This window comes from Lepidothrix coronata, unplaced genomic scaffold, assembly GCF_001604755.1.
Source record: "Lepidothrix coronata isolate B3197 unplaced genomic scaffold, Lepidothrix_coronata-1.0 Scaffold250, whole genome shotgun sequence".
Classification (NCBI taxonomy): domain Eukaryota; kingdom Metazoa; phylum Chordata; class Aves; order Passeriformes; family Pipridae; genus Lepidothrix; species Lepidothrix coronata.
Genome location: NW_016690430.1, coordinates 520,588 through 534,885, shown reverse-complemented (window position 1 = coordinate 534,885; position 14,298 = coordinate 520,588). Strand labels below are relative to the sequence as shown.

At 36.4% G+C, this 14,298-nt stretch overlaps 1 protein-coding gene and 1 long non-coding RNA gene across 5 annotated transcripts in view; both read left to right on the top strand.

Moving 5' to 3' along the window:
- The window catches only part of COBLL1 (cordon-bleu WH2 repeat protein like 1), a 99,843-nt gene that overhangs the window by 59,436 nt on the left and 26,109 nt on the right, over positions 1–14,298 (top strand). For all 4 annotated transcript variants that reach the window (XM_017835189.1, XM_017835187.1, XM_017835188.1 and 1 more), the window contains exons 2-3: positions 7,053–7,232; positions 13,652–13,853. In XM_017835189.1, coding sequence (XP_017690678.1) covers positions 7,053–7,232; positions 13,652–13,853 — 382 coding nt within the window. The remainder of the gene's footprint in view (positions 1–7,052; positions 7,233–13,651; positions 13,854–14,298) is intronic.
- Positions 896–6,661, top strand: LOC108507314. The gene is made up of 2 exons (XR_001878073.1): positions 896–962; positions 6,613–6,661. It is a non-coding gene; the product is annotated as an uncharacterized LOC108507314 (long non-coding RNA).

Sequence of the window (14,298 nt, the reverse complement as noted above, 5' to 3'; positions counted from 1 at the left end):
AAACAACACAGGCAAGCTGCTTTAGAGACCAAAGTTAAATATTCGGTTCATGTTGCACTTCTTGAATTGTATGTGGAGCACACCAAACTAATTTAAAACATTAACAGAGAAGTGGTATAAATTTTGAATGCGGATCCTCATTCAGTGTGTTGGGAGGCCTGTGAGTGCTCTCGATTAGCTCTGAGGGGCTGTGAATAGTTAATTATTCAGCACGGAGTTCTGAAGTTCAAAACTCTAAGCACTTTCAGCAACAGGTCAGTCATGTGAAGTCTCAGTACTCAGTCGTTTCTTGCAATGCTGCTCTGGACCTTGTTTGCTCTTCATTGTGAGTGACTTTAAACTTTGTTTTCCCAAGAAAAATGTGTGTTTCTAATTGTTGTATGCTAGATCCTTTGTTTTAATTCTGTCAGACAACTATAGAAGTTAATTTCTTTTGTTAGGTTTAAAGTAAACAAACTTTGGTACAGCTCCAGAATCTAAATGACAAGTGTATTTTTGGAAACTTTTGTATTATGTTTGAAATATATTAACTTTCTGTGAATGTGGCTCCATTCAAGCTTTTTAAAAGAATGCTTATAAGAAATTAGAAAGGTCTCGTGAGGTAATGCGTCTTCACTGTGGTTTGGTTTTGTTTCTAATGGTAAAATTCTTAATAATAGTATCTTTTCCATATAGTGGACATGAGAGTGTTGTAGGACACGAGAGTGCTGCCTTCAGAATTTACTGTAACATAAATATATTAAGAGATGTAGAGAGTTTTCCTTTTATGCTGTTTTGGATTTTTTTTTAAAGTGACACTTATTTAGTGATCGGTCTTTGCATTCAAGATTACACTGGCTAGTCACTAAGATGGGGAAAGGTATCAAGATAATTAAAATTGGAAATCAGCATGTGACTGAAATGTCAATAAATATTACAACACAGTAGAATTGGTTATACTGTTATTTTATTACTGTATAGAGGTAAATATTGTGGAGCTGGTAGGNTTTTTTTTTTTCTTTTTTTTTGTAGCAGTCATCTGAATATAGGCATGAGTAAGGGAACATCTGCAGATGGTTTGTTGTTTGGTGGAACCTTTCTGAGTAAACCCATAGAGATAATCTTCAAAGATCACTTTATTAATACTGTTATCACCCATAGCTTTACTACTGCCATGTCATTTTATTTATCAGTTGCACAATGAATTATTTTGTTGGCAGAGCTATATACCCAGTGCCTTATTTCTAGTGCCATCTTACTCTTATCTATTATTTTTAAAATACGGGTGTGATTTACAATATTGATATCCTTTCAGTCTTGGGAATCTGTATAGAGAAATGCACTGTAAAATACTCCAGTATTACAAAAGATTTACAAATTGGCTATGTTTGTTCCTCCACCTGGAAACTGAAATTAAAATGTGTTTCTGAACTATTTTTTCCTTGATACCTATTGAACCACCTGCTAGACACAATATCCTTACAATATGACCTCAGAGTCTTGCCCAAATAACGGAGAGGATGAGTTTAGAACCTGAAAGACCATAATTCTCTAAGGAGCGGGTACAGCAAGTATTTTTCCTTTATTTTGTCCTACATGTATCATAAGCCTGGCTTGAAGGGATAACCTAAGAATGGACAGTGTTTGACGCTCATTGATCCATAGCTTGATCTTAACATCTAGCTGGTGCTTTTATAGTAGAAATAAAGAGAGAGATTGTATATCAAGCAGTGATATTGATGTTGAGATAAAAACCTAGTGTCAAGGCTGATAGTCATGTTATATAGATGCTATGACGCTGGTACAGAAAATATTTGGGCTGCTAAATGTTAAGGAGAAATATTAGAACACTACAGTATGTTTAAGTTAAAAGTAATGTTTTTTGCAGCACTTACAGCATCCCAAATTTTCTATAGAACCCTGTGTGCCAGGTAATAATTTAGTCAAGATGAATAGAATTTATTTTTAAAGAGGTCTTCTATTCATATGCCTGAAATATATAGCAGTGATTTTTTGAGTGACTTGCCTTGATAACTTCAGTCATTTGCTGGACTATGATAAGCATAAGCAGATCAGATAGTAGTGCTGCAGTTGTCTCCAAGGTTTTTCCTAGCAAGTAGTGTTTGATTTTGAAGACTTGCAGTGAAACCATTAACCTCAAACACGGAACAGGATAAACTTAGTGTAGAAGACAAATTTGTTCTGTGAGTATTAAAAATGGGTATTGGTCTGGGAATGCTTATATGTGAAACTAGCGGCCTAAATATTTTGTATACCTGTTGGCCAAAACGGATGTATCATTGTAAAAAAAAATCCCAAATCGATGTTATTAATGTAGGCCTGAACTCTTGTTTGAGAAGATTGAGTGAGGTTTTGGCAGTCTGCTACTATGGCGTGGCAGTGAAGCAGCATTATTGTAATAGTCAAAAGCATTATAATAATTGCTTGGGGTGAGAGGTCAAGGACCAGAAAAGCTCCAGGAGAAGCTTTATTGCAGTGGCCTTTTTTCTCTCTCGATGTAATTTTAGTAGAGTTAGATCCTTTTCTGACTTTGAGTGAAAATAACACTAAGTTTTGCTTGTACTTTGGGCATTTTGTAAAGTTTGATTAAAAAAAATTGCTTTTGTATAAACCAGTGTTCTTGATGTTGCCATAAATCAAATTAATCAGCTGAACTCTACCTGTTGTGCTTAGAAGCTTTTTACTGTACTATATTTAATGAACTATTTCAGTACCTTAGAGATGACTGAATTGCAAGTGAGATCTTTATGACCTTTCCTGTTCTTGGTGATTGCTATAGAAAACTTGAGAAAAGGTTCTGATGTTGGAGATGAGGTTCAAAATAATTTCAGTGAGAGTGCTATCAAGCTGTCTTTGTGTAGGGTCTTATGTAACTGTGTTCCAAATGGGAAGTTAAGCACCGTAAACAGTAATATTCCTTGATGCTATAGCCTTTGGTTGTACACAAATACAGCAGATAGATTTCCTCTCTTTTCTGGAAAGTGTTTCTTATTGAAAGGAAGTGCTGGTGACAACTGGGATATCCAGGTCACTGTCAGTTCAAGTATTTCTCATTATTTTATAGTGCCTTTTTCTAGTTACTGATAGTTAAAAATATACTGTTTGTAACTTTGTAACAACAGGAATTTTTTGAAAATCAAATAAATAGATGCATTATTTATTTACTGTGTCAGACCTTTATTTTAAAAAGGGCTTCCACACATTCAGATCACTGACTCTTATTTTTTTTTTTTTTTGGCAAGCAGCAAAGCTGTTGAGATACAGCAATGACACTTTATTCTGTAGAGGTGGGATCTGAAGCAGATAAAATATTGACTTTGTGGCCTTGCATTTGATTTAAAAAGATGTACTGTTTTTCTTAACAAAATGATAATGTCTTCTATCTGCATTTGGCTGAAGGAATTCTTTAATATAGGAATTGTGTTCTGTCAAAAAGACAGGCAGAAATTGCAGGTGGGACTTCAGAAATTTGAATTTCTAAGAGATGTGAATCAGTTCTCTGGAGAACAATATAATCTCTTCAAGATGAGGGCCAGCTGAAAGACTTGGCATAAATAGTGGCCTCCAGGTGCTCTGGTAACAAGGGAAATAGAAACTCTGCCCAGGCTACACCACCTTATATGGGTCCCTGTGAGAGCACTGTGGGTGTTCCTCTGGCTGCCTTTTCCGGGACTAGGAAGAACCTTTAATTATTTTTTTATTTTTCTGTTTTGTCTTAAGCAGTTGTTTAGAGAAGATTTACATAGAAGATAATATGTTGCTGTGATTGTTTATCTGATTATAAACAGTGGGGAACACATCCCTTACAGAGTTGAGACTGGGCAATTTGAATGTCTAGTGTAGGTCAGGCAGTTGATGGGGCTGGGACCCCTGGGGACAAGGAATGAGTGAGGACCCACGTTGTGTAGGATACTGCAGCGCAATTTCCAGAGGAGTTCTTATTGTGAGTTGTGGCCTCAATCGATTAAAATTTCTCTTTTAACTTCCTCTTTGTTGTAGCTAAATAAACTGCACTTTGATTCTTCCTGCAGCTTTCCTTTAATTCTGTAGTAGCCATGAAAATTAATAGCAGGTTTTTAGTTGTTCTAACTTCTTCTAAGGTTTACTTTGAAAATTAGAACAGGTCTGCTTAGGTCCTAGAACATCTGGAAGCTATCTGAACATGAAAGGTGATGTCAGTGAGACTATTTACTGAACACTTTTTTTGTGGCTTCTGAAGTGTTGTTTTCATATGACTGGTAATTATACTCTGTGTTATGATTGTATTTTGTCTTACTAAAAATAATGGGTTCCCTTATCAGGAAAGAAACTAGCTGAACAACTCTGTCTTTTTAACAAAATCATTACAAATCAACTGCTCTCCTGGTTTGCTGAGTACCCGGTAAAATTGAAGAAGCAAGAGAAAACCAGGCTTTTGTTTGTTGTTTATGATGGAGAAGTATTTGAAATGATGGTGTAGACTTGGAGTTACTTTTGGTGTTTGAATAAAGTGATGTGTGGAGAATGCCTTGGTGAGAAAACCACCTGTGTCAGCTTCTTGAATTGCAAAATAGGGAGAGGAGGGGGTTTGTAGTTTAAAACTGTCCCTGCAAGTGTATTTCCATCACCCATAATCGTAGTCGCTGTCCAGTACCAGCTCTGCGGCTGGGAGAGCAGCCCAGCCTACCTGTCAGGCAGCTGCTGCTCTGGGAAGATAGAGAGACAAATAATGAGAAAGCTGTAAGACCAAATGCAAATACTTTGGGCTAAGAAGGAGAGATGGGAGAATTGGTGAGAAGGGAAGTAAAAAGAGACATGCTATCTGGAAACAGAAAATGAAAGCATTGGAATCCCTGTTGTTTAATAAGAGGTTGCCAGACAGTTGGTGTGACTTCTGAGAAAGTACACTTGAGGATTTTTCCTCCTTTGTCTGGAGTGGAAGACATAAGCATAACTAATCATAAAGCTCATGCAGATGTGCTAGAGATGGGTGGGGCACCAGGCCCCAGTGGGGGATGTGAGGCTTCAGCAATCTTATTAGACTGCCTGACCTCATGTGTGTATGTGTTCTTTATAAATGCATGGAGCTTCATCTCTCCAGCTGTTGCACACATGTTTTAATAAGAATATTTGGTCAGTTTTTAGCTCTCTGCAGTGTAAGTTAGACACTGTATGAGTAAAACCATATTTCTTATTTGTACCCTGCATTCATTTATTGCTGTGTGTCATTAAGCACTCTCTAGTAATAGTAGAGTTCCAGTGATAAAATTGCATTTGTCTGCTCAATGGAAAATAGAGTCTACTAGCATTTGCAAACAAGTCTCTCTGTGACACTTCTTCAAAGATTAAATTCTGAGTTCAGTTGTGATAAATACCTTTTGACAGTCATTTGAAGTCAGTTAAAGATGTGAGAAAGAGTAAAGAAGGGGACAAGCAGTATTGGTTCACTTTGGGTTTGGATTTTTTTTTTGGTATTGATGTTGTAGGGTGAGTTTTTATGTTCCAGGGGTTTTATTTCTTTTTAATAGTTGTATTGATGCTCTGTATTAGCTAATAATTTATATTTAGCAGTTATGCAAAAGCTAAAAATCATGCAAAAAACCCCTAAGGAAGCTGGGGAGGAGTAAAAAGAAATTCGATTCATGCTTTTTATAATGTTTGCATAAGCGTGAAACAACACAGGCAAGCTGCTTTAGAGACCAAAGTTAAATATTCGGTTCATGTTGCACTTCTTGAATTGTATGTGGAGCACACCAAACTAATTTAAAACATTAACAGAGAAGTGGTATAAATTTTGAATGCGGATCCTCATTCAGTGTGTTGGGAGGCCTGTGAGTGCTCTCGATTAGCTCTGAGGGGCTGTGAATAGTTAATTATTCAGCACGGAGTTCTGAAGTTCAAAACTCTAAGCACTTTCAGCAACAGGTCAGTCATGTGAAGTCTCAGTACTCAGTCGTTTCTTGCAATGCTGCTCTGGACCTTGTTTGCTCTTCATTGTGAGTGACTTTAAACTTTGTTTTCCCAAGAAAAATGTGTGTTTCTAATTGTTGTATGCTAGATCCTTTGTTTTAATTCTGTCAGACAACTATAGAAGTTAATTTCTTTTGTTAGGTTTAAAGTAAACAAACTTTGGTACAGCTCCAGAATCTAAATGACAAGTGTATTTTTGGAAACTTTTGTATTATGTTTGAAATATATTAACTTTCTGTGAATGTGGCTCCATTCAAGCTTTTTAAAAGAATGCTTATAAGAAATTAGAAAGGTCTCGTGAGGTAATGCGTCTTCACTGTGGTTTGGTTTTGTTTCTAATGGTAAAATTCTTAATAATAGTATCTTTTCCATATAGTGGACATGAGAGTGTTGTAGGACACGAGAGTGCTGCCTTCAGAATTTACTGTAACATAAATATATTAAGAGATGTAGAGAGTTTTCCTTTTATGCTGTTTTGGATTTTTTTTTAAAGTGACACTTATTTAGTGATCGGTCTTTGCATTCAAGATTACACTGGCTAGTCACTAAGATGGGGAAAGGTATCAAGATAATTAATATGTGAAAGCAGATTGTGACTGAAATGTCAATAAATATTACAACACAGTAGAATTGGTTATACTGTTATTTTATTACTGTATAGAGGTAAATATTGTGGAGCTGGTAGGATTTGTTTGAATAATTTTAATAATAAGAAGAAAAATTTGGGGAGGAAAAATATCACTATTTCCTCCCATATCTATTCTATATTAAGTACACTGGCACTGCAATTTGGGTTCATACTGCATAGTACAGTATTTCTGTTTATACTAATCCAGTAAATCTACTTGGAGAATACACAATTAGGGTTCTTTGCATAATGCAAGGGAGGTAAAAAAAGTAACTAATTTACTTTTTTCAAGGTACATATAAAAAACTCTTGTTTTGGGCTTGATGTTTATTGGTCTTTTTTTTTTTCCTTTTTTCTTTTTTTAATTTGTGGATAAAGTGTGGTTCATTCCTGTTTTGAGAATTGTTAGTTTGTCAGTATGGAATCATATATATAAATACATAATTGACTTTTAATTTTTATCCATTTATTTCAGAAGAAAATCTAAAGCACCACCTCCTCCTTCTGAAGCAACACTCACTGTTGTTTCTCCATTTGGTAGCATAGAGTCAACCAACCTCATCATGGAACAGAAAGAGAATGTAATCGATAAAGATATTGAACTATCAGTGGTCCTGCCAGGAGATGTGATCAAGTACACTACAGTTAACGGGAGGTACGTTACACAGATTTTTGTTTAATTTTTTTTTCTTTCTCAAGTTTACTTCAACCTTCATCCAGGTTTTAATCACTTGGTAAAGCACTTGAGTTAAGTGAGCCTGAGAATAAAGTGCATCCAAAGAAGAGCAGCGAAGCTTGTGAAGGGTCTAGATCGCAGGTCGTATGAGGAGTGGCTGAGGGAGCTGGGGTTTTTTAGCCTGGAAAAAAGGTTCAGGGGGGACTTTTTCTCTCTCTACAACTACCTGAAAGGAGGTTATAGTGAGGTTGTGGTCAGTCTCTGCTTCCAAGCAACAAATGATAGGATAAGAAGAAATGACCTCAGGTTGTGCCAGAGGAGGTTTAGACTGGATATTAGGAAAAATTAGCTTATGGTAAGGATTATCAAGCATTTGAACAGGTGGCTCAGAAGTGGTTGAGTCGCCATCCCTGGAGGTATTTAAAAGAGATGAAGATATGGTACTTAAGGACATGGTTTAGGGGTGGACTTCACAGTGCTGGGTTAATGACTGGATTTGATGATCTTAAAGATCTTTTTCAAATGAAACGATTCTGTTATTCTACTATGATTTTGGGTAGATATGGAAACATCTACTTTATACATTTATCTACCATTTGAGAAGAATGTTTTTTTGAGATTCAGAAGTTCTGTGTGGCACCTCTCAAGATGTGTAGCCATAAATGTTGTTTTTTCTGGTCACTACAAATCTCTATAAAATACTGTTTTGTATGATGCATTGAATTTTCCCAGATAAGACATTTACTGTGAGGTTGAAATCATAAATCCTGGGACTTAAAATGTTGTGTTAATTATCATAGCAGGCCTACTAAGGAGGCTGCTATTCAAGGCCGTGTATGGATCACAGCAACTCAGATGCTAGTTCGTTGCTGTCCTAAGCTGTAATAAACAAACCTGCTTGTGTATTGTGCTTGTGTTAGTGTACCACCCATGTCTTTGCTACTGAAAGCAAGAAGATTGATTTACTTACTTATTCATTCAAACCAGGTGATGTAAATGTGTGGTTATACCTACTTCACTTCTTAATGAGAGATAAAGTCTGGCTGGAGTCTGTTTGTACACTGTGTCATTTGCTAGAGTTCATGAGGTCATTGCTTAGGCATCAAATGTGAGCTTGTTCACCAGAGCTGCAGTGGATGAACTTATGTGTTTTGTTTTTTTTACACCTCCCCTTGACTCTGTGTGGTTTTCAGGATAACTTATATCTGAGATTTTATTTCCCAGAAGAAATTTTCTGAAATAATTAGAGACTACCTGATGCTTTATGGTGTTCTTGCCAGCCTGTTTACAAGGAATGTTGGAGTCTGGAAATACAGTACCTTCCTTTCTTTTTAAAATTTCTTAAAGGTGAGACGCCATGTGTACACTGTCAGGAACTTCTCTTTCTTCTTTTCTCTCCCTTTGTCCACACTGATGAGTACTGTGGCCTTCCCTCATGCTTTGCTCAGAACAAAGTGCTGGAAAGGAGTGTTGCATGTATCTTCACTTGGTCAGATTACATTGTGTATAATTACTCAGTGTTCAAGACAGGCCTCACAGGCTTATCAGGAAGTGCATATGTTTCCCAATCAGTTTTATTATTCCGCCGTTACAGGGATTTTTCAATCCAGATACTGGATGTGATTGAGTTCATAAATCTCTTTCTTGCAAATAAGAGCCAATATTAGCACTGCTAAGCTCACTCGGAATGAGAGGAGATACTATGCAGCACCTGCAGTCCACTGTGAAACACATTTCAAACTATCCTTTACTCTAACTTTGCTCTGTCTTGATAGTCTTATTTTGTGAACAAATAGGCAAGATCCCTCTAGAAATGACATAAACAGACAAATTGGTACTTTGTCTCTTTCCTGTTCATAATTGGAGATGAGCAGCTTCAAATGTCCTGAGGAGAGAATACCTTTTAAATCTCATACTAGAAAAAGCAAAATGGTGAGTTTGAACAGCCATTTGTTCAAATTCTATAGTCCACTAGAAGAAACTTCTCTATTTCAGATAAAGTTGGGTTGGTTTGCTCCCTCTGCTTTGGCATAGTGGATAGCATGAGCTATGCAGCACAAAGCAAGGTGTTACAGAGATCAAAATCCTGAGTATGTATGAGTAAGCAAAAGAGGATCGGAATGAAATTCAGAAGGAATTTTAGAGAAAAAGATTACAAGACAGAAGAATATTGATTCTTGTGTTGATGTCAAATAACTAAAGTGAAAGACTGAGAAAAAGAAGGAGAACTGAAATAACTCATCCCTTGTTCTGAAACTTCAGGCATGGGTGGATTCTCTTATTTAAACCTCAACACCAATTTATACTTTGTAGTAGTTTGCAACAGGGATTCAGTTCAGCTCTTCAGAATCTGACAGTGATGTGTGCACTCTCCTAACATCAGAATTCCTGGAGGGGGATCCAGGCAAACAGTTATCTCAAAAGAATGACCAACCTCCCCCCCTCAAACATGGTAAGAGCAATGAGTGGGAGGAAGTGAAGGTAAACTGTTCTGAGACAGGAATAGAGAAATGAGTGAAGTTGTTTGTTTGTTTTTTTTTTTTAATTGGAATGTTTTCCAGAGTGATTTTACAGCATATGACTGAAGAATTTTCAGCAGCCAAAGAAGAAAAAAAAACAAACCAACTTAAAAACTATCTTTCTTTTTAGCAGCCTAATCATTTTAATTTAGTTTTTTTGTTTCCCACAGGGAAGAAATGCAGAGTTTGAGAAAGTTTTCTTGAAATTGGGTGATTAGTTTCAGTTGTATGCATCAGTAAATTAACTTGGCAATTTCAAGGGCCAATATGATAGTGACATTCATTAATTTGGAAACAGTGTGTCAAACATAGTTTTGTAGGGTAGTGTGTTCAGGACTTCAGTTTCAGATGCCTTTTAGAGAGACCTTAACTTTGCTGAATTTGTTTTATATGAGTCCTTTGTGAGTTTTCATTTGATCCATTCTGAAGTATTTTCAGTCATTAATAAACTGTTGGTTTACTCTGTATAGCTACCTACTGAATAACAAGCTTTGTAGTGTTGCCCTACTTTTCTAAACCTATTGTACTTAAATTTATTTGTAACAAATTCTGGGAGTTTTGGTGGGTTTTCTTGTTCTCCATAACAACAAATGTCTTTTTCTCTTTAGCGAATAGGATTAGTAAATATTTTTTTCACGGAAGACCATGAAGCCACAGTAATTAAGTAATTGGAGATCTATAGCAAACCACAGTGTGTGTAGGTTTCTTCTCTCTTTTTTTTTTAATATTCCATCCCTACCTAGGAATACTTTTGGTGACTATTGACAATTTTCTTTGTTCAGTGGTGCTTAGTGCAAGTTTCATGATGGAAAGGCTTTGTTCCTAAAGTTTGATTGTATCAGAATCTTAACTTTTTTTTTTTTTCTTAAGTAGCAAGTTTCTAGCCCTTGTTTTTGGAGAGGAGTGTGGAAGTTTGATGCAGTTTTTCCTTTAAACACTTGATTCAGTATTTGAAGGTACACCTTATACTGTTGATCACAAACATAACATGGTTTGATACATTCTGGTAAAGGTTCATCCTTTAACTGTGTTATGTAATGAGAAGCTGCTTTTAGACACTTTTTATTGTTATTTAGCCAGGTAGGAATAACCAGAGGAAAACAGATGAGAGATGAAGGGGTGCAGGAATATGTAAATATATTTAAAATCAGAGATTTCCAGAACTTAAGTAACTTAATGAAGTTAAGTTGAAAATAAGTATTTTACTGAAATTAGATAAAGCAGGACAAGGAGATGATGTAGTCTGAGCCAGCTGATGGCCACTGTCTGGCATTTTACTAAATATTAATTATGGAAGCTGTTAAATTTACTGTGATAGATGTATTCTCCTATCTACAATCCTTGAAGGTTTTAGCAAAAATAGTTTTACAAGTTTTGGAGGATGTGATTACAAGAAAAGCTTGATTTTTGTACCACTGTAGGAATACCTTTCTAAAACAGTCACTGAAGACTTCTTGGACTCCACTGGAGGATGGGGGTACTTCAAGTCCATCATCTTCCAGTCAAGCAAGTCATTTCTGGAAGTACCAATGGAAATTAAACTTGCACTAAATCACTGTTCTCATGTACTAATTTGCATGTACCTGTCTTGTTTGTGAGCAGCTGTTTCTCACTTATCATTCTGTCACTTCTTGTGTCACTAGTTAATGGGAGGGCTCACCCCTGTCACTGTGGTGAATTTCTATAGGATGACTTTTTGTGATCTTTGCTTGGGAATTCTCACACTGGTCATCTTTGGTGTTCTTACTGTTCTCCAATAACTGAAGAGCAGCTTTTAAAGCTAGTCAGTGTATAAAAGTGCACCAGAAAAAAAGTAATGGGTAGCTTATTGGATATGCTGATAACCAGAAAGGTCACTGCAGAAGTAGTATCTGCAGTCACCTCTGGCTCTCTCCTCCCTGACCATGCCCAGCCCCCAGTGAGATGGGGGAATGATATGATTTGCATTTGCAGCCCTTTTTTAGGGTGGGATGGATGTATTTGTTTTATTAGGGATTAGAAGTACAAGAAATAGAGGAGTTCCTCCTTCTTTCTTCTAGCAGGAGGTGAATTGAAATAAACTCTCTAGTTTAGCTATGTGAAGAGGGAGAAGTAGTTATTATTCTGCATTTGGCATGGTATTCCTCAGATTACTATATATATCATCCAAATGAAAGCATGGGAATATATGACATTCTTCTGTACCTCTTCAGACCATCTGATAACCACTTTTGATACACTGGAGTATGATTCCTGTATGTTTTGTTTTGTCTTATTTTTCCTTCTGCCTTTGTCTCCTGAGGCAAATGTTCTTCTGCCCCTAAAGCAGGCTTTCCTCTGGAAAAAATACGTCTGTAGTATCTATATCTGTCAGCTTCCAGTTTCCATCTTCTGGAAGTGCAGCATGTGCACCAGAGAGTCCAGCCCTGCTGCCACAGATGAGAAGACAGTTTGCTTAAGGAACACTTGGTCTTAAAGACAAAGTGAAAACAGGAGTGATATTCTAGGGTAAACTAAAGGGAGGAAAAATTCAGTGTTCACAGTAATTTCTAACATTGAGTCATTCTTAATTCTTTTTACAGAACTGTATAATAGGAAAAGTCTGTTTTAACTTTCTACTTAATAAATGTATTAATGTTCTTTGTTATCTAGAATTCTGCATGGCCTGAGTCCTCTTTGTAGAAGCTCTCTGTTTCCACATTTGGCTATGCTACCAGGATACTTGCATCTGTTATGAGATCACATCTACAGTTTAAGATTTCTGATAAAGCCATACCAGCCAAACCCTGTATTAATTTTCTCATAGACACTTCCGCATTCTTTTCAACATACCATTTCATTGCTTCACAGACTTTTAAATTATTTTCATAATATACTTGTAAGACAGAGCAGGTGATGGATTTCTGTGTTTGTAGCTGTAACTGAGAGATACAGAGAATGTAAAAAAGAAACTGTCCTTACAGATGGTTACCCAACTCAAAAAAAATTGAGGAATGATCTGATAGTACTACAACCTTATTCCGTTGCTGTAACATGCAAAGTTAGTATACTGTCCTTACATTTGGTTTATTTAAACATTTATGACACTTCTTTTTAAAGTACAATTTAATAAATTTATTTCAGTAGCAACTGGAAATGCTCAGCATGTCTTAATATGCCGTTCTGCATGTTCTTCCTTGAGCACTGTGAGAACAAGGACATAAAATTACTGACTACATATGACAAATTCAGTTTGCTGGGCTTCATTGTGAAAGGACATCTGATGCATCACACAGAGCTTCTCAAGAAATTGTATCCATCTGCTGTATTGTCATTTAGCTTCTTTCCCTCTGTCTGTAAACACCTAGAGAATTTTAGGATCCCTAATGCAAAACCTCCTTAAAAAGGTGACTTCCTCAAACTTTATTTCTCCCACTCCTTCCAAAAAGCTCATTCTCATCCCTTCATACAAGGGACTTTCTGAAAATAAAGTCCCTTGTAACTCTGAACAAATATAAAAATTTCAAGCTTCAGGAGAGAACTGTTCTTAATGAATAGCAGGGCATTTATCACCACTGTTAAAGTTCCCACTAAATGTCAAATGAGGTGGCTAATCCACATGTCCCTGTTGACCTCAGGAAAGCTTTGCTTCACACAAGCAAAAATTTCCCCCTTTGCTCAAGCACTTGGCATACTTCTATGCAAATTGGTCTTGTTTTCCTTTTAGTGGTTTTTTGGGAGTTGACTTTTTTCTTTTTAATTTTATTTTTTTAAATCTTGAAGATATTTAGAATTGGTGCCTGGCAGTAATTATTTAGTCATGGAAGAGAAGGGATGAGCTAAATTAAATGTTTAGCAGCATGTTTTGTTATAACCTGCTTAATTGTCACCTGTTGTGACAATTCCATATGTCTTTTACAGGAAGCCGATGATGGACTTGCTGGTCTTTCTCTGTGCACAGTATCATTTAAATCCATCAAGTTATACTATAGAGTTGGTATCAGCAGAAAGTAGCCAGATTAAATTCAAACCCAACACGCCAGTGGGAATGCTTGAAGTGGAAAAGGTGATTTTAAAGCCAAAACAAATAGATAAGAAGAAACCTGCTCCAGTTATACCAGAGGTGAGAACTAAAGTTAAAGCAAATTGAGAAATTAGAGTCACTGTTGTATTCAACATGTTGAGCTGGTAGCTTGGCCTCTTGTTTCAGCTTTTCCTGTTGTCTTTCATTCTCTCACCTTGCAACTCTGGGAAATGCTTCGCTCTATGTTCTTGATAACCTCCTCTTAGGTAAAATATATTTGAATTTGTTGCAGCAAATGTCTTTGCTGCCAAAAGAAGGAAATATTACAATCTTATTTGAAATTCCCCATCCTACTGTCATTTTGAAAATTTCTGCAGATGAAGTGTGGCTGAATACAGCCTTCCACAGACTGAAAATCAACATCTTGTACAATCTGTCATGCTGTGATATATGTGCCCTTCTGACTGTATGTTCATTTTCCTTTAATGCATACTGTACTCTCTTGTTACTTGGCTTTATTTATACATTCTTAAGAAGGCAGAAA